The 26,532-nt window shown below is 44.8% G+C and overlaps 1 protein-coding gene across 1 annotated transcript; it reads right to left on the bottom strand.

Annotated features, from left to right (window-relative positions):
- Window positions 1–20,709, bottom strand: DHX36 (DEAH-box helicase 36). Its single transcript, XM_086468644.1, has 25 exons — window positions 20,497–20,709; window positions 19,914–20,035; window positions 18,683–18,884; window positions 17,958–17,996; window positions 16,476–16,646; window positions 15,474–15,553; window positions 14,373–14,447; window positions 14,069–14,235; window positions 13,406–13,487; window positions 12,806–12,946; window positions 11,402–11,504; window positions 9,757–9,844; window positions 8,894–8,949; window positions 8,727–8,791; window positions 8,106–8,249; window positions 7,372–7,489; window positions 6,582–6,680; window positions 5,422–5,595; window positions 5,050–5,136; window positions 4,321–4,404; window positions 4,108–4,207; window positions 3,931–4,021; window positions 2,186–2,306; window positions 1,450–1,602; window positions 1–441 (listed from the first exon to the last, which is right to left on the bottom strand). Exons 1-25 carry the CDS (start codon window positions 20,707–20,709, stop codon window positions 256–258), a joined length of 2,961 nt encoding a protein of 986 aa, XP_086324770.1. The 3' UTR covers window positions 1–255.
- Window positions 20,710–26,532: the final 5,823 nt, after the last annotated feature.

Raw genomic sequence — 26,532 nt, 5'->3', positions numbered from 1 at the left:
AAAAAAAGAAGCTGCCGCAGGACACACACATCAACTAACACAGCCAGCATTGCATTTCTCCGATTTAAAAAGCTACACTGAACACAGAATACCATGCATATACAGATATTACCAACTATTCTGAAATAACTGCTCTTCAGTACAAGGGCATTACCAGCTTACCCTAAAAAAGTTTTCCTCTAGCTAAATAAATGCTATAAAAAACAAAACAAAAAAGGTGAATTCGTTGGCTTTATCAACACAGAGGAAAGTGTGTCAACTATAGCGTTCACTCTGGAACCGGGGCGCATAGTTTCTGGCACTTTCATTCTCCTGTGTTGTGATTAAGTCTATAATAGCTGTCAGTACTGCTGTATCCCTGGATTTAATATCATTCCAGTCCACAGGATGTGGGTTTTCTATTTTTTCTTGTAGAAGATCATCGAGCTCTTGTCTTAAATTCTGGAAGCAGTTTGTTGGAATAAAGAAAAAAAAGAAGAAAAAAAAAAAAGAGACAGGCAATTAGAGCTACACACAGCAACGTTACTACAGTAAGTTCAAATCCCTTGAGCCCTCTGTTCTCCCCGTCTTTGCACCTGCTGTTCCCCTATCAATTCACTTCAACATCGCTATTTTCAGGACCAAATGCTGCTTCTCAAAAGGTAACAGTTTTAGTTTCAATGACAGGTGACAATCTCTGCATGTGACAGCCTTTAACAGCCTATACATCCCATGAGCTCACTGCTTCAGGATTAAAAATATTTGGGTTTAAAAAAAAAAAAAAAGAGTCAGATATGATTTCTATGATCTAATATTAAATAGAGCCCAATTCAGCTCCTCCTTCCACTGGAGCCCTACGGCTAGCTCAAGAGGCCCTTCCTCATGTTTCCACATCCACACGGACATTTCACGCACTAAGTCATCCTACAGCTTTCGCTATGGAAGACTACAGAGATTAAGCTCTTCAGATCTCTCACTGTAAGACAAGGTTATAAATCCTTTAAATCCACCCTATGACTCTTCTCTGAAGCTTCTACAGTTTTTCAATATCCCCGTGAATTTTTCGGCAGAGGCTGCACCAGCTGGGCAAGAACATCACCGCCACATTCGAGAGGCACACGGCCTCCTTCTCTTCATTCAAGGGATCACATTGGAAACAAAAAACCCCAAATAAATCCGAGTGACTGCTCCTAAGGCCAAACATAAGGGAGTACATTACTGTTTACTTCCACCCAGCTTACAGACTGTTCAGAATGCTGACTACTGCGTTTTAACCTGCCTTCATCCACACACCTTCAGATCTCCTTTGTTTACCTTGTGTACTTGAACTGCTCACTGAGAATAAATTTAACACACTACCATCTCCCTCTAGCGACCAATCAGCAGGTAAAGTCACAGCAAATACAGAGATCTGAGCAGAATCAGTGTTACACTAAGCCTTCCATATACATTATTATCAAACACAGCCACCTTAACCAAGTGCGCTATCCTTGCCGGAGACTGGAAAACAATCCACTCGTCCACAGCGATGGTATCCTGATCTTTGTCCTTCTGAATGGATATATCTCCTCCGAAGAACAAGAGGCAGTATGGAGAGACCTCTGTGCAATCGTACAAGTAAATCTGCAAGAAGACAAAACTGTCCAATCACCCTTCGAAACATCTTAAGTGACGTGAGCAACCCCCAGTGAAACTCGTAACAGATCCCACAAGATCATTATGCAGCGTCACGCATCAATCTGCAACACACATATGAAGCAACCCAGTTGCAAAAGTTACACGAAATCAGATTGAACAGGAACAGAACGGTTCCAAATACAGTCCTTCAGTCCCAAATACAGTCCTTCACACAAGGTGGTGAAATCAAATGAACTACCTCGTAACAATCGGAGAAAAAAACCAAACAACTAACATTTGAGCATATTCAGAAGTGTTACACTAGATTGAAATGGAAAAAAAAAATGATACCTGTTATTGCCAGAACCTTAACCCCCACCCCAAAAAAAAAACCACCAGCCCAGAATTTAGTTTTTTGTGGAGCACCACCACCAGTATCACCAAGACACAATCTGAGAGCATGTAAAAGGAATGACCCAAGACAGGAAGGCTTCGAAACAAAGGCACTGTTCACATCCCCTCTGAACCTTGATCCAATCTTATTAAAGGGCTACAAAAATAAATGACACAACTATAAACTTTCACATACACTGCTAGTTCTCATCTTCAAATGGTACACGAGCCAGTTATAATGGAACTCTGTTTCTTCCACATTAACTGATTTAGGATGAATATTAACTGTTCCATCTGTCTTGGTGCAAACTTTCACCCTTAAAAAAAAAAAAGAACAAGTTTTTATTTTAGGATTGAAATAAGACCTTGAAAGTTTAGCACAATCATGTCCCAAGTGAAACAACCCCTCCGGTTCTCCACTAGCATACTAACTCTGACAGCACAAGGGCATCTGAAGAAACTTTAACTCCTTTCCTGAAAGATTACAACTGAATCTACAGTATGAATTTTCAGACACCTCTCTGCATTTAAGAAGTCTGAATTTTTTATCAAATTAAAAGAAAATGCTGTCATTCTCTCAAGCAGAAAAAACAAGTGGCATTCTTTTTCCAAATGAAGGACTCAGAGTTTGGTTACATTACCGAATTTGGTTACATATGCCAAGTTTTAAGCAATTTCTTTGGGAAAAACACATAAGGGACTTGGCATATCTTGAATTCTTTGCTCAGTGTCAAGCAGTGTCAGTGTGAAACAAGGGACGAGCTATACCAGTATCGACCAGTCTGGAGTGGTGTAACTCTGTGCGTACCATGTGCCTGTGAAGGCATTTGACTCAAGGGATAACGTTCAGCTGCAGGGGTTATATTGACTCCCTGAAATCCCATTTCCCTTCTAACATAACCAACAGTGCCCTCAGACAGGAAAAAGCAGAAGCCAAGCCCAACGGGGGCGAAGCACGACCGCCCTCCCGCTCCCCGCAGCTCAGGGGTGCAACGCTTCGGGTGCGGGTCACCCAGCTCTCCGCTCCCCGCCTGGGAAGGGCTCTGCAGCTCCCGGTGTTCAGCGTCCCCAAGCTGAAGCGGCGGGCGGCAGAGGCTGGCCAGCACCAAGTGGTTAGTGGGAGGGATCTCTGGCTTAGGGGATCACCAAGCCGGGCCCTCCCGGGCAGCTGGCTGACACCCAGCTCCACCACGCAGCACAGCCTCAGCGACGCCGTAACACGCGCCAGGTTGGCAAGCTTACTGCATCCCCTGGGCGGCTGCAGCACAGGGAATATCAAGGGACTAGCAGTGTCAGCTATGGACTGGTCTAAATTACACCATCTCAAGTCTAATTCTGACTACTCCTTCCATAGAAATAATCACTTGTGAGGTTTTTTGTTTGCTGTGTTAATAATGATTGCTCCCAGCTTGTTGTCCCGACATTACACACCCAGAAAGTTGATGCAGATGTTCAACCCTTCATTCTGCCTTAAATCATGTCCATGAAGGACATCTACATTCTGATGAGTGCACTGTTACTGTCAGTAACAGTTAGTAAGAATAAATAGTCTGATAATATAAGAAGTGATAAATCAACAGACCAGAATTTCTGAGCTCTCTCTTGCCAAATAATAAGAAAGGACAGGGTTTAATTTCAACTGCTGCTGCAGACCAAAGAGGACGGCAGGACTCCTTTAGCAGCACTGTTACTGATAGACTGCAACATCATCCGTGGCACGATCACGTCACACAAATGATTTCACAGACTAGCAGGTACCCAAATGTTAAAAGTAAAGATCAACAATCCACGCTGTCATCTACCCTTCTCAAATTAAGTAACCTACAGCCACGCCTTGAGCTACAGAGATTCACACGTGCCCTCAGCCATTCCTTCACCTCACCAAACTCCCTGATGCAGAAAACCCCTTGAATACAAACCAACATTGAACCAAACCCTCACATTTTCCTCTTTTTGCTGAAGCTTGGCCGGATCTTTGCAACTTTTGGATATAAGCCAGCACAGATGACCGCTTTGAGCAACTTCTCATTGTCTGTAGGAGACAGCAAAGTAAATAAAGCAGTTCTGCAAACCGAGGTTTCAGCTACCAGAAATTTTCCATTTCCTTCCACTCTTTACCCGAGTTCGTATTCGATTTGGGATCCTTGGGGTCTCTGCTATTCACAAATCCCGCTGCAAGCAGATGCTCAGCAAACTGTCCTTTCATGTTATGCAGCATCTAGGAAACAACAAAAATTGTCCCGGCGTGATGCTGTGCCAAAAGGCTAGGAGCCCCCTTGCCCCTCCTCTTTTAAAGTCATGATCCTCTCTTTGAAACTGTCAGGATGATACCTGCAGTGTATTTGAAGACAGGAAATATTCCCAGCAATAGTCTTTCTCGGTTCTGAAACCACGGCGCCGAGTCTCTTCCCAGCCCTAAAAATTAAAACCGTAGTTCAAAGGCAGTTTGTAAGTGAACACGTACTAAAAAATGAAGAGCAGCAAAAACTGGAGGTCAACAAACAATATAGTTACGTTTTTCTCTACAAGAGAGAAAGTAAACCCTTTGATCGCTTTGTTTATGTATACGCAGCACAGAGCGGAAAACCACAACTTCACAACGTTTTGAATCAAAAACTTCCTTTTTCCATGGTGAGGAGTACAACCTAGCTCAGTTTGCCAGCACTTCCTTTGTGGTTAACAGCCCTGGATAGAAACTGCATTCCAGGCCATTTATTTCCTCCTCTTCTCACCCCAACACTATACAGCTAAATCTCCAACACCTCTGAAGTCCACTTCCACCTCTTGTAGAGGCCAGAAGGACAAGAATTAATGACTTCAGCAAGGCAACTATAACATTTTCTTTGTCTCTGTCACTGACTTAGCCACATGAGATTAGGTTATTGAGCCTGAAGACAAGATTCCTCAACACTAGAAGGGTGACAATTAGTTCGGTTTTATGTTTCTGTAGAAGCCAAGAAAGAAATAGGAGAGCATAAAACTGATACGTTCTTTTCCTTGAATAAGACATAGGACTCCAATTAAAATTCTAGAAGAAAACCAACATTAAAACATACATACCGTGAAAGCATTCACCACAGTCAGATGATCACTTTTAGTGTTCTTCGACAGTTCCTTTCTTCTTGCATCTGCGACTTTCTCTTTGCCCTAAGAATAATTAGAACCTATAAAATAGTCATGACTGACACCTCATTAAGGTACACGTATACAGCAAGACTTGTACGCAACATACAGGAAAATTAAAGCTACTGCCACTATTCTGCAGGCAAAGACAGGGCTTCACAGTATGTGAAGGCAAGCTTTTACCAATAAAAACGTGAGTAACATGAAAATAAGATTGAAGTGCTTTTAAACTGTAACATCCCAGTAAGCCCCGATATCCATCTGGGACTCGCACAGTCTTAGGTGTAGTTCTCCTCTTAGACACTTTACCAGAGGAATGACAAAAGGGTCTTTGAAGCTGAGGCTAGCTGCAATTGTAAGCACTGGATCCAAGCAGCAGAACAAAGCTCCAAAGAGGATCATCTTTCCAATATGTGGCTCAACTGGTAATCGTGCTAAATGGACACCGAGCGGAGTCAGTTCTTCTTGTCTGTCCAAAGCATTCTGTCAGAAGAAGAAAGAGAAAAAAAACAGAACAAACACAGAATTTGAAACGGGGAGGATTTCCTTGAAATAGTCACTAGTACACCCAGAGCCCAAAGGAAAGCCTCGCAGCTGGAGGGCGCAGTAGTAAGGTCCGGCGGGGGAGAGATCAGGCAAGTTATGGAGAAACTGAAATGGTCAATCAGATCCACAGAAACAGCAACCATCTTTCATGGTGTGTCAAGTGGTTTACTAGGGCTCAGGCTCTGTCTGGACAAAACTATGAAGAATTATTAACACTGGAGTGTCTTCCTATTCTCCTGATCAAGCTCCTTTTTAGACTTGTATCTTACCCTCAGTATCACTCCTGTTTTCATTTCCTCTGCCGCTGTACAGCACTGCACAGACCACCAAATGTACAGCTGAATTTTATCTCAACATCTACAGGATCACACCACCACTCTAAATACTGCCCTTCATCTACATCAGATGTTCCCACTTACTGCTACAACCGATTGTACAAATAACACCAGGGCAAGGAGTCAGTAGTGCAAACGGGTCATTAACCTCTCCTTCCCCAGCATCCGCAGGGGCAACGACACGCGACATCTGTCTCCTACATGCCTTGTTTGCCCACCAAAAAGTAGCCCAAACTCTTCACTAATCTGACGGGGACAGGGAGGCTTGGCAGATGCAGCCACGAGCAGGGCAGTACAGAAGCAGCGAGCTAAATAACTATCTGCAGGGAACTGGAATGCAAGGTGCATGTGTGTGTTTTGAGCCATTTAGAAGGTTCCATGGGAATTACTCTACGCAGCCCATCAACATCAAGTATCATGTGAAATTATTTCCTCTGTTCAGTCAGGACATAATAAAGGATCTCCACAATACGATAAGGGGTTGCAAACCTCCAGACCTGTAGAATCAGAACTGTCTGGTAACAAACAACGCAGTAACGTGGCTCTAACCCAGATTTTTCCTGGCATGTACATTAAGCAATACTTTACCAGCTCCATTAGATGATTGATGGCCAGCATTACAGCATCACGAGATGGTGGATCCATTAGTTTGCTCAGAAAATAAGCAATTCCACCAAGCTTTAGAATCTGAAATGAAAAAAAAAAACCCACATCAAAAACCTACAGCAATTGGAGAAAGCTGGCTACCTAAAATTAGTAAGCAGAGCCCACACCAATTAAAAAAAGTGTGAATAATTCACAGCTTGAGTTAGAATGTCACTAATTAAGAACTAAGCACAAAAATAAAAATGTATTAATGACGAAATGTGAGCAATTCACAGCTTGAGTTAGAATTTCACTAATTAAGAACTAAGGACAAAAATAAAAATGTATTAATGATGAAATCCGAACATAAAGATCTACTCTTCGTTCCGCATGCATACACATGGCATATAAACTGCTAAAAAGGAAACTCACGTCAGTTCTAAAACCACTTTTTAGTAAAATTCTTTTAAGACTTCATATCCTTGGACTCACTGACATTCTCACTGAATGAATGATATGGGGGGGGGGGGGGGGGGGGAGCACTGCCTAATTTTTTGTTAACAGACTTCAGCTTTTATTTACACCAGACAATCCTATTTTTCTGGGTTTGACGCATTGAGATACAAGCACGCATTCTGCGAAAGCTGCTGCAATTATCACCTAAGTATACTGTACTTCTGGTGCAACAGAATTTTGACTTCAAGACAACCCTAGCGGCATTAACTTAATCTCTCAACCTCTCACTCCACCGGAAAAGTAAACCACAAATACGTTTGAAGATTCGTGTGTTTACCTTGATTTGTAAGCAGAGCTCTTCCAAAGGCGTCCTCAAGATCTCCGGTAACTGGTAATCATCTAGCAGGCTAGCACGCAGCCCGTTGTACAGATGATAGCAGTGGCCTGGCTGAACTCTGGAATGATATAAATAAACAATTGTATTTTTCCCCCCATGACACTGTGATGTTATGATTGTGTTTGTTTATAAACAGCTTTCCAAAACACCTCAAGGGATTAGAACTGAAGTGTATTCTAACCATAAAAGCCATTTCAGCTTTCGGAAACACAGACCTGTCAGCAGGCAAAAGGCAGGCAGAACACAGAAACCTCCCACCAACGGCTCAAGAGAGCCATGAAGAGACCAGAGAACCGCAGGTCTGAACAAGAGAGAAAATACTGCACAAGGTATTTTGAGAGGGAGGGATATTTCAAAAAGCTCTGGTACACAGCCAAGTGATACTCGTTTGACTGAATGTGTTTTAGCCTCATAGATCAGGCATGAAGGCAAATGCTACCAACAAACATTTTAAAAAAGTGGGACTTATTCTGTAAGGAGTGGGGAGACTGGGAGGTAAATGCAGCACAAGCTAAGCCGGCTTCCTAGAAAGACAAGGAAACCAGCCTCTCCACAAGGGACCGCCGTGCTGGCATCTGCTGCCCAACACACCAGTGACAAAGCAGAACCTCCAGCAGGCAGGCGCTGGAAACTCAACCCCACAGAGCTTTTCCAGCCGTCCCCGTTATCCTTACCTTCCTGCCCGACCCTTCCTCTGCTTGGCATTAGCCTTGCTAACCCACTCTGCTGCCATTGTGCTGATGTTGTTCTGCGTGTCAAAGTGGGTTTCCTTTATTTTTCCACCATCTATAACGAACACGACGTCATCTATTGTAATGCTGTTTAAAACAGAGAGGAACAAAAGGAACTCTTCACCTTTGCAAGCCTGACTGGATGGGACAGGGGCTCAGCCTCTCTTTCCCCCCTCCCAAACGGTGAGCCAACAATAAAAGAAAGTATCTGCGTTTGGAATTTCATGAAGAATTAGGTTACTCAGCAGTTCAAGAGTGAGCTTGATTCACTCCCCTAGGCCTGGAAGAGGTCAGCACGTGGGGTTACGAAGCCTGCAGGGAGGACAGGCAGCTCGGATTTATCGTACAACCAGGCGGGTCGTTATAGTAACGGCCACGTTTTAATTGTTTAAAACAATGAAAGAAAAACTGTTCAGTCTATAAATATTTCTAAAGGTGAAGCGTTACAGGACACAAACATGAAAACATGCCTTTTTGGAAACACTGAACAGGTTTATATTTAAATTATCACTTGTTTGCTCTGTTAAATGTATAGCTTTTGGTGGTCCGTCGCTAGCTATTTACCTAGTCTCTGCAATGTTGGTAGCAATCACGATTTTCCTCACTCCTGGGGGGGTCTTCTTAAAAACCTGCAATTATCCATGGCCCATTTAGATGTTTGCCAGAAGCAAACACACACTTAATTCATTTTTTGTCTAGTTGTGAAATATGACAATGAAAGAAAAGCATACCTGAGTCTGGTTAACAGTAGGCATCAATGAATGTAAAGGTATGATAACAAACCTATCTGAAAATTTAAAAAAAAAAAAAAATCAGTGAAAAATATGGTGTAAGCACAGAAACTTTACTTTTACAGGAAAATCAACTACGCAGAATAGAGAAGATATGCTGCAAGTAACTCTGCTGTTTCTTACTCTGAATTCACAGGTATATGTATCATAATGGCAAAATCTAAACTAAAAAGGTACAACAGAATTTTTTTTTTTATTATGCTATGATGACTTGACAAGCTTAAGAAAAGATATGATGTCCAGTAATTTATATTTCATTTTTAAATTCTCAAAATGATTTAATAATTGGTCAAGTTTAATAAACAAACTGACATTCTCCTCAGTCTTTCGATAAATTGAAATTATTTATGGAATGCACACAGCAACTATTTGAACAGTCAAGGGCACAGCTAGATGAAAATATGAGTTATGCAAACAAGACAAATTCAAGTCTATCCAATACGCAGAGAGTATTTCAGTGTCCTATTAAAAAAAACCCTCTAGGAATAAACAGGATTTAAAAGAACTATCAGCAGTGCAGCAGACAGACGCTGCTGAAGAAGCAAGAGCAGAGGAAACGAACACAGAATGAGTCTGAGATTCCTTTTCAGACAGTTCACTCCTACACTGAGGAAAACGAGTTGTTATCATTCGCAGCTGAAAGCTACCACAGAAATGCAAGAAACACTGACCACACTGCAGTCATTTTGAGAGGAGAGACAAGAAAAACAAAAGAAAATCCCGTGCAATACCAGCAATCCCATGCAAAAATCGTTTCCTGCTAGCACTACTGCTAGAATCCCCATGTAGAATTTTATTTTTACCTGACTTAAACATGACTTGTGACATCAAGAGATCGTGCAAAGTGCTAATGTTGTCCCAGCCTGGAAGAAACACTAGAATTGCACCATCCTATATAGGAGAGAGGGAGCGGAGGGAAGAGAGGTCAGAGTAAATCGCACGCTCTGCAAAGGACCAGCTGCTTGCACACCGATACATCTGCGTCGGGCAGGTGATATGTGAAACCTCACTGACTCAAACGTGGAACAGCTCGCAAGATGGTTTTCTACAAAAGCGTTAGCTACATGTATTCATCTGAGCGCAAGAAATAAAAATTTGATTTTAAACACTGTTCCCCTGCAGTGTTTTAAACACCGCGTCAACACCCAAACTTCAGCTGCAAATAAACCAGAGAGACAGTAAGGTATGATTTTCACCACAGGAAAACCAAAACATGCAACAGCAGCTCATCCTCAGTAGCCACAGCTTAAACGATGTATCCACTGAACTATTAGATTATTTAATATTTTTAATAAACAAAATTCTCTTTAAGGAATCAGCCAAGGTGTCAGCTCGTCCACAATGTTTTTGAACACACAAAATACGTAACTTCAGGTGATGACAACATACACACGTTACACCTACGGTAACAGGAGTTATTCTTCACTGTCACTGCTTCAGGTACAGGATCCTTCAGATGTTAATATTCTGACGATGTTATCGCTAACTAACAAGGTAAGGCACATTTGGAGGTAACTATCAGTGCAGTGGTGCTAGCTACCAATCTTGACAAGCCGAAAGCTGGAGGAGTCTCCTAGCCCTGGGTTTGGTAAACGTGACTAGACTTCTGCTAGGCTGTACAAAAATTCTGTCTTCACAGCATTTAAGTCCTGTGGAGGTTACTGGGGCAGAAAAACCGCTGAAGCCAACTGCACAGTGTGGACAGGAGGCAGTGAACACCAACTCTATTGCGTGTGCCCTCTCCCTCCCGTTGCTGAGGAACTAAGAACAGAGATCAGTTGTACACTCGAGAGGTCTTCAGACTGTTTTCTACAGCTGTTCCACAAAACGTAACTTCTACTACAGACGACCAAGACTACTACTTCTGACAAACAAGTACAGAAAGAAGTTAAAATTTAATTTGCAATTATATTACTTTCCATCAAATAACTAAGGTGTAGACTTAATTTGAAAGCTTATTTAAAGCTTATCCAAAAGAAAAAAATGAAGCAATCTGAATCAGAACAGCACCCAAACCTTCAGGTACCTACCCCATTTCATTTGCGAGACAATCCCTACCGTCAGGGAAAGAATGCAGGCTCTTTTTCACCCCTTGCTCAGAAGGGACGATAAATGAGCACATCAAAAGCATTCCTACGTTTTCCAAGTTTCTATGTACACAGCTCTCGTTGATACCCACAACCCCTAGTCAAGAGAACACTGGGGTGTGTGCTCCCCTTTACACACGGATTCTATCTCATTCAATACACACTGTAACTAACCACATTCTAAACTCAGGGCTTAATAGCAATTAGATATCCAAAGCTGCTAGATCGCTCCTGAGAAGAGCAAACCCGAAGATGACTACATCTGCACGATCAGGCAGCTGTCAGCGCTGACATTCCCAACAGCCACGGACCGCACTTCAGTCACACCATTAAAACGCGGCGACCAGAGACAGCAGCCTACCTCTTCTTCCAAAACGATGTGTCTGATAAGCGCTGCTATAAGGTCAAGGTCAACCTTGTCATCATCCATCATTTCCAAGGCATCTATAGTACTCGCCGAATACCTGCGGGCATTGGAAGCACACGCACTGGTAACTAACAACGCACAGTCACGCGCTGCTGCGGCTGGCGCGAGGCTCTGCGGCCTCACGCCTGTGTGCCCCCGGCTGACCAACGCGGTTCTTTGGCTGCTCAGCTCCTGCACTCCCAACACACTCCTGGGATTTAGTTTAGCGCGACCACTGTCAGTGTAGAACAGGAAGTTTAAGAGTCGCCATGTTATGCCCGAGCTGCGTTTGAAGCACTTGGATGGCCTCTCCCCCCGTCGAGGATTAGCTGGGACCTGAACTACCCGAGCTGACCCTTCAATTTCTCTCTCGCACGCAGTGAGCAGAGCAGGCATCTCATCTGGTCAGCCCTTTGATTTCATGAAAGCTAATGCTATGGAAAGAATTGCCAATCAGTTCCCAAGACGCGGTGGGAAAGGGAAGGAGTACAGATGGGATGCACAGAGCCCAGGATAGGTCAGTCAGAGATACCGCATTGAGGACTCTTCCCTTTGAAAAGAGAGAGATCACTCAGGCACCTCTATTCACTGTTGTTACCAAGCTGGATACATAGACAGTCCTGAAACGCAGAAGTCAAATAAGACAGGAGGAAAACAGGAGCGTGCTGTTCCTGAAATCAATCAGCCAGGCTACCCAGTTAATCCACTCACCCAGGTTCCCGACACAGTCAAACGCTGGCAATCAAAGGACTTTCAAGTGGACAACCTCTACTAGGTGCTCAAGAGGCTAAATTATTTAGCTTGGTTTTAAACCACTCTAGAGGAGTATCAAATTGTTCTGAGGAAAAGGTGGTGGTGGGTTTTTGTTTTGGTGGCGCTTTTTTGTTTGTGGTTTTGTTAGTTTGTTTGTTTGTTTGTTTGTTTGGGGGGGGGTGTTGGCTTTGTTAAAACCAGCACATTTTGTATTATGTCGATTATGAGACTAAAAAACTGTGAGATCTCTCTCAAGGAAAAAGACTGAAGAAGGGGAGAATTCATCAGAAGAGAACTAATGACCAAAGCTCAAGCAGCCTGACGTTACGCTGGAGACTGTAAAGGACAACACTGCCATCCACAGCGAGCGACTCGGCAGCTCCACATTCTCTTATGGTTTGCACAGACGGAGCCAGCAAACCCTCTCTGACCCCTCTGAAGCACCCCAGTGCTGCCAGCCACCTGCACTGGCAATCCCATCGCTACCTTTCCTCAGCAGCAGCTACCACAGCACCGATAAAGCGCAGTAACAGAACACAGCACCAGGTTATGCTGCTCAGTTAAGACGCATCTAAAAACTTAACGCAAGAGTAACTCGAGAACGACCTGCCCCGCAGCTGCCTCAAGTAGTCTGGCCATCGTTCCCTGTAGATTTCCTCTTTTTCTTCTTTTTCTGGTCTGCTTACATGTCCTTGCATGAAGCCCTTCTTCCACCGCGGCCGACGGTCTGTGTTTTCCGGAGTGTACCTTGACATTTAAATAACAAACATGAAGCTGAAGTCATTTAAAGCCAGCTGCGTAGCAGTTTTCCGAACCATGGACAATATGCCACACTTCAGCTACACCACGTAAATCAGATTCTTGAATTTCCTTTCTGGAAGAAATCTTACTTATAAAAACAGGTACCATGTAAGCATGAGAACACACAGAAAAGAGCCTGAACAAACAGAAAGAACAGCTTGATTTTGTAGCCTGAAAATTCACCACACCAAAAGACAGACAAGGCTTTTTTAACTCCTCAAGCCAAACATTTCCAGATAGCTGTCTGCCACTGGGAAAACTACTAAACCTCCCTCGAAAGGCTTCCTGTTGAAAAACACAGCTAATTCTTCCCCAGGTTATTTATACCAAGATAATCTTTGAAAAGACCTACTAAGCAAAACCCCCGAAACACTCTTTATAATGGTGTTCAGAAAATACACTTACCTCAACTTCTCAATTACATCTTCAAGAAGATATTCCACCACGGGGAACGTGAAGCCAGGTATGTGAATCATTGGGCAATTATCTGTCGATGAAGGCACAACTCAGGTTTTAATCAGCAAACAGAATACTGTACTGAAATAGTAGAGGCAATTAACATTCTTCACTGTTTTTGCAATACAGCTGCCAAGTCTATAAGGTTTTTCTGTTTGTTTATTTTAGAATTCTCACAGAAGATGCCAAATTCAATTCCAAATAAAGCTGCTGAATAAAAAAGCATAGGTAGCAAGCAGTATATCGCTCTCCAGCATTCTCATCGGGTTCCAGATATGCGATAAAGCTGGAAGACTGAACAACTGAAGGCTTCAATCTGCTTGCCCACTTACACCAAGACTTCTAAAATATGGTAAATATTAGTAAATATTTAATATGAAAACACTCTGGAGATACTGTTTCCATAACATGTATGAAAAGCAAAACCAGAAGCAACACATGCTCATGAGGAGACAAAGTAAGGGAATAACATCTCCAGCAGCTGGCAACTATTTGTAAAACTGAAGTCATTACCTCTTTTGATAAAAATCAATCCTGAAATTTCAGAACGGCATTAGACTGTAGAAGCCCAAATTACTCAAGAGGAACATTCATAGGAAGCATTTCACCTACCAAAATACTCCGAAAACTTCTCTGCATTTAAAGTAGCACTCATTAGTATTACTTTCAGATCCAAACGAATATTCAAAAGATCTTTAATGATGCTCATTAAAACATCTGATTGAAGGTTTCGTTCATGAATTTCATCAAGGACTACATGACTAATGCTGGACAAGTGCCTAAAACAGAAGAGCAGGAAGTTAAAACATTTGTTTTTAACAGAACTTAAAAACCAAAGCCAAGACTGTTACAAACAGCTCAGAGGACAAGTAATTTCATAATTGTATTCAGTTTCTTACTAAATGGGAAAACTTACTTATCTGACTGGAGCCACTGTAGGACAATTCCTGTGGTACAGTATAAAATCGAACCTTGTTTCCGTGGTAACCGACTGAAAGAGACACATTAAGAATTCCTCAGTTCTCTGTATTTTACAAAGTAAATTTTTTTTTTTAATGCTTTAAAATCTAAAATTTAAAAGCTTAAAAAAAAATCCAAATGCAGCTAGTCATTACAGACAGGCTGAAGGGTGCCTCATTCGCTGACCGGCTCACCCCCAGTCCGGCTGGAGGAACAAGGAATGAGGCCACAGCCGCAGCATTTCTGTGACGGGGAGTGACCCACTTGTAACCTGACAGAAGCCCCGACTCCCCACACATCGTTTCTCACCATTTGCACGTCCATCTGCTGACCCCAAATGCTGGCAGCCGCCTAAGCTCAGCACAGGCGACAGCTAACTACAGCAGTGGGACGTTCTTGATTCAATAGTAAAGGAAAATACACAGATGAGATTCTATACACTCCAATTAAAATGTTGAAAGGACCAAGCTGTCATCTCTCACCAGCAGTTCATCCTCAGCGATAACTGAGATTCCATTATCTGCTGGTAACGTTTCAGGTGGTTTTTTTAAATTAGAGATGGCTCCAGTGTAACAGCTTTTGCTCTATGGCTCTAGGTCTATGAACTCTTGCCCATGCACCTAACTGTATCACCTGATCCCAGTGGGATTACTCAACAGATGAGTCTAGCAAATGCATAATTTTCCCCAGAAATACGGCTTACAGCATTCTCTCCTTTAGCATTTCCATTTTTGCTTGAAACTCATGGATTGGGGACATCAGTTTTATCTCTACCTATAGCAGAACCTTTTAGAAGAGCTGAAAAAAGGACTTTTAAGAAAAAAATACAACTTGGTGGCAGCCACTGTTAGATGTTGCATAAAATAAGATAATTGCACTCAAACGTTTTGCTAAATCTCAAAAACCTTACTCCTCAGGTCATAGGAATTCCTTCTCGAGAAAATATCAGAATGAAAGCAGTCATCCACGGTAACAACTACTTTTCAAGGCTTGCTTGAACAGCAACAGAGGCTGCTTGACACGAACGCACAAAAACTGCCCAGGGAGCCCGTCCTACCTCTGCAGACGGATTTGGTATCCTGTACTCTTGCCATTACCACATGCTTCTGCCCTTTCAGCAGCAACTCTCTCAGCCACCTTAGAAAAAGAAAGAAAATCAAAATAGTGCCTTAAAACCCCCAATAATTAGAATATCCCACAAGGCTGACGTACAGTTCAGCCACTCGTCAGTGGGAAATACCTAGAACCACGATGTTTGGCAAATAAGAAACACACCCCCTGAAAATCACTTTTTTATCCTCCACCGAGAGCAGCGTTTCCTGCCAGCAACCACGAGCAGGTCTGCGACCCAGGACGCGGTATGAGGAACGCAGCCCTCGAGGCATCAGCAGTACACCCGCCCCTTCAGGGGGGCGAGCTTTTCCTGATGGGAGGGAAGGTTCTGTATCCATTTGATACGTAACTATCAAGAAGAGCAATAACCAGTGGGCACTTCAAAGCCGAACTCTTTCTTGCTCATTAACACACCTCTGAAGGGCCTGGCACAACAGTAAGTGCTTCACTCCCACCTGCACTGCCCAAACCTGTTCAAGTGACAGACATAACCCACGACTACATTCAGGGAAGACTGAAGCTTGCAGTGCCAGAGCTCCATCAATGACCAAAACTTATGAAGTATCAAATTAGTGTGTATTAACAAAATTGTATGTGCAACAGAATCGAAGACGACTGTAAAGACACACACACAAAGCCACCTTCACTGCCCGCTACAGGCTGAATGATTGTCCTGGGCCTCAAATCCAGCAGGAGGGCACGTGACAGCAGAGCAGTTTCTTCGGGAGGTGCACAGCACCCATCCGGTCACTCGGAATTTTTTCAGATCTTAACTTCAAATAACCTGGCAGGTCGTACACCCAGCGCGTAAGCCTGCCCATGCACCCCAGGCCCAGTAAGAATTATGTTTTGATTCCGAGTAAGGCAGTACTTTTCCCCCAGATTTATTAGGGAAAAAAAGCAATCGGAAGAAATAAGTTACTCAGTGTGTCAACACGGCACCTACCGAGATAGCACTGATCCTCCGAGGCTGAGTACAAACAATCCTGCACGTAGACCCCTTCCCTCGCTCTATATAGTCATCCAAGATGAACTGGGTAACTTGGGTTGTCTTCCCACAGCCAGTTTCCCCACTTATCACTGTTACTCGATTATTGTTTATGAGGTTCACAAGCTCCTGTTTCCACACAAAGAGAAAACGTTTATTGCACTACTGCTCAAACCAGATTTTAGAAGGATTTTGACAATCCTCTGCCCCTGTGTGGTGAAGTTAGAAGACAGTATCATAGCAACTAAAGAAACAGACACGCACCTGCTTCTGGTAATACTAAAAAAAAAAAAGCTTAAAAAAAGTTTAAACCACCCAGAAGTAATTTCTGCACATTTGCACTTCACGTGTGTAAGGTTTAAAGCATATCAAGTCTGAACAGTAGTTTTACATACTTAAGATGCTCTATCAAAACAACAGAAAATAATGAAAATGAAAGCCTGAAATACATTTTTCTAAACGTTTCTCCCTCCTGCTTGCCCTTCTGTGTATCTTTGGTGACCAGAAAGAAGCGTTTTCCCTGTTGGACTCCAAGACTGTACAAACTGAAGACTTGCAGCGCAATATTTTAACATTTCTTACACCGACAGGAACAGACTTCTTACACTGCCACCCTCCACCTCCCACCCCGAAGGGCTGCAAAGGGGAGTGTAATGGTTTTAACAGACACACGCTAACAGAAGGACCACGTTATGACAACACATTAACTTCAGAAAGGAAGCTCACTAATCATTCATTGAACCTGCAAGAGAAAACATAACCCAATACTCAATTTCTGTTTGATACAGGCAACATCAAATGAAGAATTAGCACCAATTAATCATGACCCATACTATCACTAATGTTAGACTTTGACTGGGACCCTGATGGCAATAACAGCCAGCAGTACAGCCGTTAAGTCTGTGATTAAAAGAGAAAAGATTTAACTGGCACTATATTCAATTCTAAGTTGGGCAAATGTTCAACAAATGGCCTTAATTTTTTGTATAGACATATATATACACACATATATATACACACATATATATATATAGATATGAAAAAGAATGCATGATAATTTACATAGTGGTCAATTGCTCTATACAAAATCCGGGAAACTAGGAATATTTTACAAGTTTAACTGGCAGAGAAAGAAGAAAAGACCTATACTTAAAAAAAAAAAAAAGGCACTTAAATATCTCTACCATCCAATACCATTTTCATGAATACAACTGCCCCTACTGATAAAACCATATACAGCCCCGAGTCACTTCATCCTGAAGCAGTGAACCTGAGCTACTTTCTGGGAAGAAGTCAAACCCAGTGTCAGAACTTGGGAGGCTTCAGCACCTTCATAAAAGGCAACAGAGGTTTCCTTAGTCCCAGGTACACAACTGTTCCCTCCTATTTTACAACAAAGCAACAGAAACAGATACTCTTTCAAATTAAATACACATTTACCTGTCTCATCCCGTATGAGGGGAGTTTCTCTCTGAACCTCTGGGGAAAAAGAAAACAACAGTGCGTTATCTTTAAACAGCTGAAGTACAGAACAGATTTCATCTATCGCCTAGGCTAGACTGCAAAATGACCCGACAAACTATTCGGCTAACACCTATGTAAACACAGGACCACTAGAAATAAGTTTAATTCCACGCATGTCTTCAGTTTCATTAAACTTAGCAAAATAATTTAAATCCAACAGTTCAGTACCCGCAGAGGTAGGCACGCAGAGCTGCAAGCCCAGGGCCCGGTATCAGAGGGAGAACCGCCTGCTCACGGTAAGGCCGTTTGGTTTGACAGCCTTACACACGGCCGCTGGAACAGCAGAAACTGCCTTTTTCAGAGGCAGTTCCTTCAGAGCCCGTTTTTGTGCTTTCAGTTTTAGGACATAAATGCAGGGATACTGTCTGTTAAACAACAGAAAACCCCACCCAGCTAAACTATGTGTAAGCTTAAAATTTTCGGGTTTAAGCAATCACAAATTGTCACTGAAAGGCTGTTTTATCATTGCTGTCCTATTGACAGGCACGTGTTTTGCGAATTCTGAAGGTAACTGTCAGCCAAAGCAACATTATGACAACTTCCCAGTAAATAAACTGCAAGAAGTAAAGTTTTCAGGTTTAATTAAAACAACAACAAAAAAATCCAATTAAAAGCTTTCTACTTAACGCATGGAAAAGTACCTGCATTTCAACATATCTGGGATCAGATTTCTTCTTTCTTAAGTCTTCTTTAAGTTGCTCATCTAAATCAGTATCCTGCTCATTGTTTTCAAAGAGATATTCCACATCCCGGTCAAGAAAAGTTTTTTCCAAGACTGGCCTCTGTCTTACAGGAGCTTTCTCAGCATCTGGCTTCACTTTTGCAGGCTGTTCAGGAGTAGGTCTGAAATGAGGGCAGAGAACAGAAACTTCAAAGATTATCCACGACATGCTGGGCCACTGTGAAGAGCAAGTTGAACTGTCCAGGGCAAACCTTACATCTGCTTTTGAGACATGCCATCCGTGAGTCACCTGCCCCCAGCCAATGAGAGTATGGCGTATGCCATTAAAGCAATAAAAGTCTGAAAATCACCAGCCATCAACGGTTTTACATCAGCATCTAGAAACATAACATGCTCTTTTCTGCCAAACAAAGCAAGAGAACATCTCCAGAGAACTATTGCCTAACCTGCTGTCAGAAACCCTGCCCTGTAACCGGGTCACTCGCTCAAAGAGACCCAAACACCTCATTTCAGCGGGCTCTGAGTAACACACCCGGCTGCCCATTTCACTGCTGTTATTTGAAATCCTTTGAGTGTTAAGAATGGACCTGATTTCACAGAGGCTGAGAAAACATTCCAAGACTGCACAATAACTGAAAAATGAAGTCAAACGCCACCTCTGGAAGAGTAATTCCAGAGGCCAGGGGAGCTGAAAAATTCCCTGTATCTACTCTAGTAAGTCTAAGGACCCATTACAGGATATTAAGTAAAAATTTAACACCCCAAGCTCAACAATAATCTGGAGAAGAGTTTTATGGCAACAGTTACAACTGTTTCACTACGACAACACGTGCAAAAAAACTGAGTCTATCTGCTAACTTAATTCACTCATGGAATTTACACATCTTCTGATGTATCTTCCTGCCCGTTTGTGCAAAGTTTCATAAAATCATTAAGGTTGGAAGAGACCTCTGAGATCATCAGGTCCAACTGTCACCCTAACACCCCCGTGCTCATCAAATCATGTCCCAAAGTGCCACATCAACATGTTTTTTGAACACCTCCAGGGAAGGCAACTCCACCACTTCCCTGGGCAGCCTGTTCCAGTGCTTGACCGCTCTGTCAGTAAAGAAATCTCTCCTGATGTCCAGTCTAAAGTAAGCGTGTTCAATTCAAATTAGATAAAAGCATCGGTAGCTGTTTCTCCTCACCCTTCTTCATCCCCAGACCACCAGGACATGGCTTCCTGCTCCTTTTCATTTTTAGTTTGGACAGTATTCAACAGCTGCACAATTTGCTCTTCCCTGCGTTCATCCATGCGCACAACTGCTCGCTAGCGGGGAAAACAAGCAAAAACAAGGATCATTTTCACCAACACGCTATTTTATTATTAACACACACGAAACCAGCGCAGGCATCAGCCGCCCCTCACGAGTCGTTCCGACAGACCCACCTTCCTCACCGCGCCAGGCCAAACCCTCCATGAACGCGCCCCCCCGAGGTAACGGGGCAGCGCGGGCCGGGCCCGGGCCCGGGGCTGGCGGTCGAGCCGCTGTCCCGGGCAGTGCTGCCCCGCGAGGCTCTCCGGGACCCCCCAGCCCCGCTGCCGCCCCTCATTTCCCCTCCGGCCCGCGGGGATCCAGGAGGCCGGCAGCTCCCCCCGCCCGCCCCGGGGCACCGCAGCCTTTCCTCCCCCGCTCCTTCAGGGACCGCGACGAAACCCGAAGGCCGCGGCGGCGCAGGGGAGGGGGCACAACCGGTGCCGCTGCCCCCGCGCCCGCGCCCGCCCCTCACCTGCTGCCGGTCCGTCGCCTCGCTCTTCTTGCCCTGCTTCCGCGCGTACCACAGCCCGATCTCGCGGCCCTTGAGGTGGCTGGGGTGGCGCCCCCGCCCGCCGCCGCGGCCCCCGTGTCCCCCCGCGGAGGAGGAAGAGGAGGAGGAGGAAGACCCGCCATCGCCGCCGCGGCCGCGGCCCCGGCCCCAGTCCCGGCGGTGCTCGTAGCTCATGGCCGCTCGGCAGCCGGCTCCCACGGCCGCCGCCGCCCGCCTCATCCGCCGCCTCACTTCCGCCCCGCCCGCGTCACCGCGCCCCGCCCCCGAGCCCGGTGCCGCGGGTTCGAGTCCCGCCTCGGCCCGCCGGGCACCGCCGGGTGTCGGAGGGCGGCGAGGCCTGGAAACGCGCCTGGGGTGAAGCGTCGCCGCGATCAAATACGGCAACAGATTCCCCGCAATATGCCACTGAGGTGCCCCTTGCACGAACCTCTCTTCTCGCCTCGACTCACAGACCCGAGATCCGACCACCCTTTCCGAGGCCGCAGCTGAGATTTTAAGGAGACATTAAATGTCACTACACAGGGGGCTACTGTCCTTCCCGTGCACCGGCCGAGCATTCCTATCGTAACTTTTAAAAACAGAATACACATATTTAAACAGCTCCAGTTCTGGGTCTGCTGGCTGCCTGCTGCTGTACGTGGTGCGCTTTGTCCAAGTTCTCTCAAGTGTTAAATTAAACCTCTTAAATTAGACAAACATATTCACAGAATTACTACTCTTTCAACAGTTAATCAGTGCGTTTTTTGTTTCCTTGAATGCCATTGTGCAGCTGTAAGTGCTTCTTCAATCTCATTTCTTTATGTATTCTTTTGCCTTTTTTTCTTTGTCAGTATGATTTACATCCATTTAAAACCTACTGGCATTCAGATCTCTGAAATACAATGTTACGCACTCATTTTCAAACCTCTCTCGGGTAAAGGACTGCTTCTGTCAAAGGAAACCATTTTCTCTTTTTTTCTCTGCCTGCAGTTTACCAACAATTCCCAGAAGCTGGCTATGTAAAGAAATAAGAACTAGGTGCTCGAACTGAAGATCTGCAGTCTCTTTTTTCCTTTCCCCTCACAAAATGCTTTAGGCATCCAAGTAGCCATGTGTCTTGCTGCTAGGCTCACCCTTTTCCACACTTCAGGAAATGCTTATTTCGGTGGCCTTAAAACACACAAACCAAAAGCCTCGTCACAGCATCCACCTGCAGCCTTTCACTCAAAGACGCCCCACGTGATGGGGGTGAGGGACAAGGCAGCTGCTGGAGCTCCTCTAGTGACCATGGCAGTAGGTGGTAGACGGCTGAAGGGCCCCATTCCAGCAAGGAGAGAGCTGCGCCGTGCTGGGGGCGAGACCGCGGCGCACCGCAGTGTCCTGCTCGGATCTACCAACTTGCCCAGAGCTCATCTGTACATCTACAAAATGGCACGGCATCACGTCACGGTCTTGCACGGGAGGGTTTGTGCAAGAATCTAGAATCACAGAATCATTTTGGCTGGAAAAGACCTTTAAGACCATCAGGTCCAACCATTAACCTCACACTGCCAAGCCCACCACTAAACCCTGTCCCTAAGCACCACATCTACACGTCTTTTGAACGCCTCCAGGGACGGTGACTCCATCACCTCCCTGGGCAGCCTGTTCCAACATCTAACCACTCTTTCAGTAAAGAAATTCTTCCTAATATCCAACCTAAATCTCCCCTGGCGCAGCTTGAGGCCATTACCTCTTGTCCTGTCATTAGTTACTTGGGAGAAGAGACCAACACCAGCCTCACTACACCCTCCTTTCAGGCAGCTGTAGAGAGCAATAGGGTCTCCTCTCACGTGGTCTTTCTTTAGCTATACCCCATTTCAGGTACAAGGAAATCTCAGAGAAGCTTGGATTTTAATTTGAATAGAGACAAGTAAGGAACAGAGGGAAGATCTCTGAGTCATCAGCACAGCGAGTAGCTGAACTTTGGGTGAGGCTATCCAGAGAAAAGAGGGAAAAGGAGAGGACCAAGAACAGAGAGTACAAGGGCTGGAGGACACTAAGGAAGATCACCTGAAAGGCAAATTACAGGAAGGAGCACGGGAGAGAAATGAGAAATTTAGGAGGAAATACACTTCTTCCTTACTTCTCATCCTGCATCTGCGGCTTAATGCAGACGAGGGAGGCGCACGCCATGGCTTCTTGCATTTGTCATCCTACCTAAACCAACAGTAACGTCACAGCGTTCTCCAACAGTCTCACAGGGGCAACCAACTAGGGAGTAAAAATAAAAGAGCCAAAGAAAATTAGCACAAAATAAGTTATTCAGAAACCTAAGAAATGTTAAAAAATCCGCTGATTAACTATGTCGCTGGCATACCTACACAGGCCGAACGAGGGAGAACGGCACAAGCCCATCGGAAAGGGCGGAGGATCCTAGGTGGGAAAACACATCCTGCTGCTCAGGGCTGCACCTCCACGTCAGTGGCACACCACCCCCACACAAGGGAGCCAGCCTTCCCGGCCTTCCCAGCCCAGACGTAAACCGAGGCAGTTCCCTCCACTTCTGTTACTGAGATACACCAGGACAGGGGGCGAGCCTGACGCTGATCTGAAACGCGGGAAGCCTGGGATAAGAGGGCCCTCGGTGACACCCACAACCAGCCAGGGCCCATGGGACGCGTCCTGCCAGCAGCGCGTGGGGCCGCGCTCTCGGGCGCCTCAGGCAGGCCCTTGGGTCTCGTGTGAGCTCCGCACGCCAAAGCCAAGCTGTCAGAAAGCTGGTTTTGTTGGTGGTATCTCCTTGAAATTACTGAAGAAAAATATTCTGGGGTTACCTTGATCACTTGGGTGACTGAACAGATGTATCCTGTCTGCTCCAGGATCTCTCCATGACAGTGTATTTGGACACCTAAGCAGTGCACACCTTTGAAATAAACGGGATTTCAGTGGCAGAGAACTCCCACATGCACACATGGAGCTACTGCATTTCAGCCATGTCTTTTTAACACTGTGAAAAAAACACACGTTCTAAAGAAAACGTTACAAATTCAAGTATTTTCAGAAGGTTTGTAGTTTCAGATGTTGGAAAGATAGTAAATGTGCATCTATTCATGTAAAGATGATTTTCTAATATGTATGAAACGACCTATTTCTTGAAACGATCTCAGTGGTTTGCACGCTACTGGGCCTTTTCAGCTCCTTTTAACCACTGGCCACGTTCAGTTTTCATCCACCCCCGCAGCTCTCTATCGTGAAGTAACGCATCTGCCCACCACGCTCCCTGCGCAGCAGCACGCGCTCAGAGAGGACAGAAGATAGCGCTCTCCTCGCAGGACACTGCAGGGAGATTCCTCCAAGTCAGATTCCTGACGAGGAAACACAAAACCCGTCAGGTAAAGCCCAGGAAGGGGGAGACACAATGAAACAGGATCCCACCTCGCAGCCCTCAGTCCAGCGAGCAACCCTTGCTACTGCACGCCAGCAGTATGCCGTCAACAGCACTGTCTCTGGGGGTAAAGACTGTCTGTGCACGGCCTGAAGGTCGTTAAAATTAGTTTTATAAAACACAGAGTGTACAAGACACAGGAGCATACAGACATGGGTATTGCCATTCTTACAGGAGCTGCTGCTGGAGTCTAGAAAAGCAGAATTCATTCTGCTCCAAGACATGTAAATCTGCTAAATTCATTAACAGAGAGGAACCTAACGCTCAAACTCTCACCTTGGAAACCATTACAGTGATACCGGGAACTGAAATGTTCCAGAATCTAGGCATCAACCCCAAATCTCTAAAGGTAAAATAACATGTAAGTAACGTCTATTATTTTTTATAAAATTACTGTATTTTGAAATAGTATGATGCTGTAAGACAGACTTCCTATCAGATTAGTACAGAAAATTTACATTTCAGCACCTGGCTCTACCTTTTATTTCAAGAAGCACAATCCTTTGAGGCATTTGGGACTCCTGGGCCTGGCCCTGTGTATTACAGATTTATTTTTCCTGTAACTCTGCTAATGCAATGTCATTGTCAGCGTACGTGAGTGCCACTTAAAGGAAACTCTGACCCACTGCATACGCTGCTTACCAAAGATTATCTCACAAATTATTTCCCAGTTTCTTGGTTTCTATCCTTTGCATTATTCAACAATCCACGTCCCAAAAGCAGGGAAAGTCCAAGCGATTTATTTCAGTCAGCTGCTGCGGTGTCTGAATAGAGATGAGGTCTCTCTCAGGTCACCTTCAAAGGGTCATTGACAAGCACTCTGCCCTCAAATGTCACACTGTCACTGAAATACATCAAAAGGTCAGATGGGGGAAAAACAACAGAGCAGGAAGAAAATAATTTTCCTTAAAAACCCTTATAAAAGAATTGTTTTCAAAATTAAGTCCAAAGGATAAATGAAGACCCCTTAACACTTACCTGAATAAACAAACCAGGCGCAAATTGTCTCAAACAGCAAGTTTTCTGGTGCGCTGTGCAAGGAGCTGGTATCTACTCAGTAATTACAACTTGGGTTTTCAGACACTTTACATTGTTTAATGATGTGAGTCATTTAGAGCAAAAACCAAAATAATCAGACACCTGTACATTACCACATTTACAGGTTTTATCAGAGCAGCAAGACAACACTCTACAACCAGGTCAAGCTCTAGGTCACAGCTACGCAGAATTTCAATGCCTCCGAATTTGAACCCTTTGTAGACCCTGCCCATCAGAGATCAACACATCAGCACGTGATCCTGCTCACACCGTCCCAATCACTGCCAGGGAAAACAGGACACCTGACCCAACTGAAGCTGTGACAGACGGCACCCTCCATCACAACCCCGCTACCGTGATGTGGTCCGAGTGTGCCTGTGGCTGTAAAGGTACTTGGTTCCTGCTGCAGAATGCCAAGGAAAGCAACACACTCCCAGAGCAGAACGTGGCTCTGCTCTACGTGTATGGGCACAGATTTAGCCAACAGACTTACCACTGACCACTCCTTCTACTGTAGTTTCTTGTCAAATCTGAAACACAACACATTATCTTAGTGGAGCCAAGCGCCTTGAGGCAGTCTTGTGAGAGCCCTTGTTTTCACCTTGGACAGGCAGCACACGGGAAGCACAACTTGCAGCGATCCACCTCTATCACAGCAACCTGCCGTCTTCGGCCCTGCTTTTCTCCAGCGCTGCACCACTGTCACGCCAGCACAGCCCAGTGACTGCGACGGCAGCCCCGATGTGCGCTGCTGAAGGGAGAAGGCAAGTCGTCTGCTTGTCTTCATGCCTCCACGTCGAACGCTGAGCGCAAACACACACGGTATTTGGTCCTTTTGCTCTCTCTGTTCATAACCCACAAAGGAACCCTGAATAGGGTGGTGCTCGTTTTCCCTCGTGTGTTCCCACCAAGTGGCACACAGGGTGACTGCAGACACCGAAATGATCATGCCGTCACGCATACCACTGGAAATTAAACCTATTCCTCAAAGAAGCAGTGCAATTTTTAATCAAACTGCTGAAATACAGTGAGAGTACATTCACCTCTGTTGAACCGAAATGAATGACAAACCCTCAGAAAAAGAGCTCTCGGTCAAAAGGCACCAGCATTTCAAGCACATGCAGCGTATTTAATGTATGGCTCAAGGGCTCCATTCACTGTTTCTGCCTTGGCTTGTCTGAATTTGACACAAATTAGAGTTTTTCATTGGTTTTAGGTTGGCTTTAGACTTAGTTCTAGGTTCCTTGTAAGTCGGTAGAGACACGGGCTCCTCCTCAGGGTGATACAGGCTGGGACCCGATTCAGGTGACCAGACCACTCTCTTGAGGTTGATGTCTAAGCTCAGTCTCTAAGTTTGGCCACTTGGAATAGCTCCTTTCCCCTCTCCTAAGGAGTCACAAATCAGTTGTAAACCCCAGCTCCTGACTCAGAACTAAAGCATGAGGGTCCATCCGAGGAGGAGTGATGACAGGTTTACTGACAGAATACATATGCCAGAAAAAACAGCCGTTCCTTGCTGCGAGCCAGTGGGACTCCTGCAACTACCCGCAAGC

Source organism: Leptosomus discolor, chromosome 7 (genome assembly GCF_034619465.1).
Source record: "Leptosomus discolor isolate bLepDis1 chromosome 7, bLepDis1.hap2, whole genome shotgun sequence".
Taxonomy (NCBI): Eukaryota; Metazoa; Chordata; class Aves; order Leptosomiformes; family Leptosomidae; genus Leptosomus; species Leptosomus discolor.
Note: the sequence above shows the minus strand (reverse complement) of the source record. Positions and strands in the feature narration are given on the sequence as shown.

What these genes read in the sequence shown, in the direction of transcription:
- DHX36 (XM_086468644.1), bottom strand. Translation starts at nt 20,709, where the DNA reads ATGAGCTACGAGCACCGCCGGGACTGGGGCCGGGGCCGCGGCCGCGGC. An exon ending in CCAGATATGTTGAAATGCAG is followed by an intron (nt 17,997 to 18,682) that starts GTACTTTTCCAT and finishes CTTTTTCCCCAG; the next exon opens with AGGTTCAGAGAGAAACTCCC. An exon ending in TGAAGATGAGAACTAGCAGT is followed by an intron (nt 1,603 to 2,185) that starts GTATGTGAAAGT and finishes GTCTTCTTGCAG; the next exon opens with ATTTACTTGTACGATTGCAC.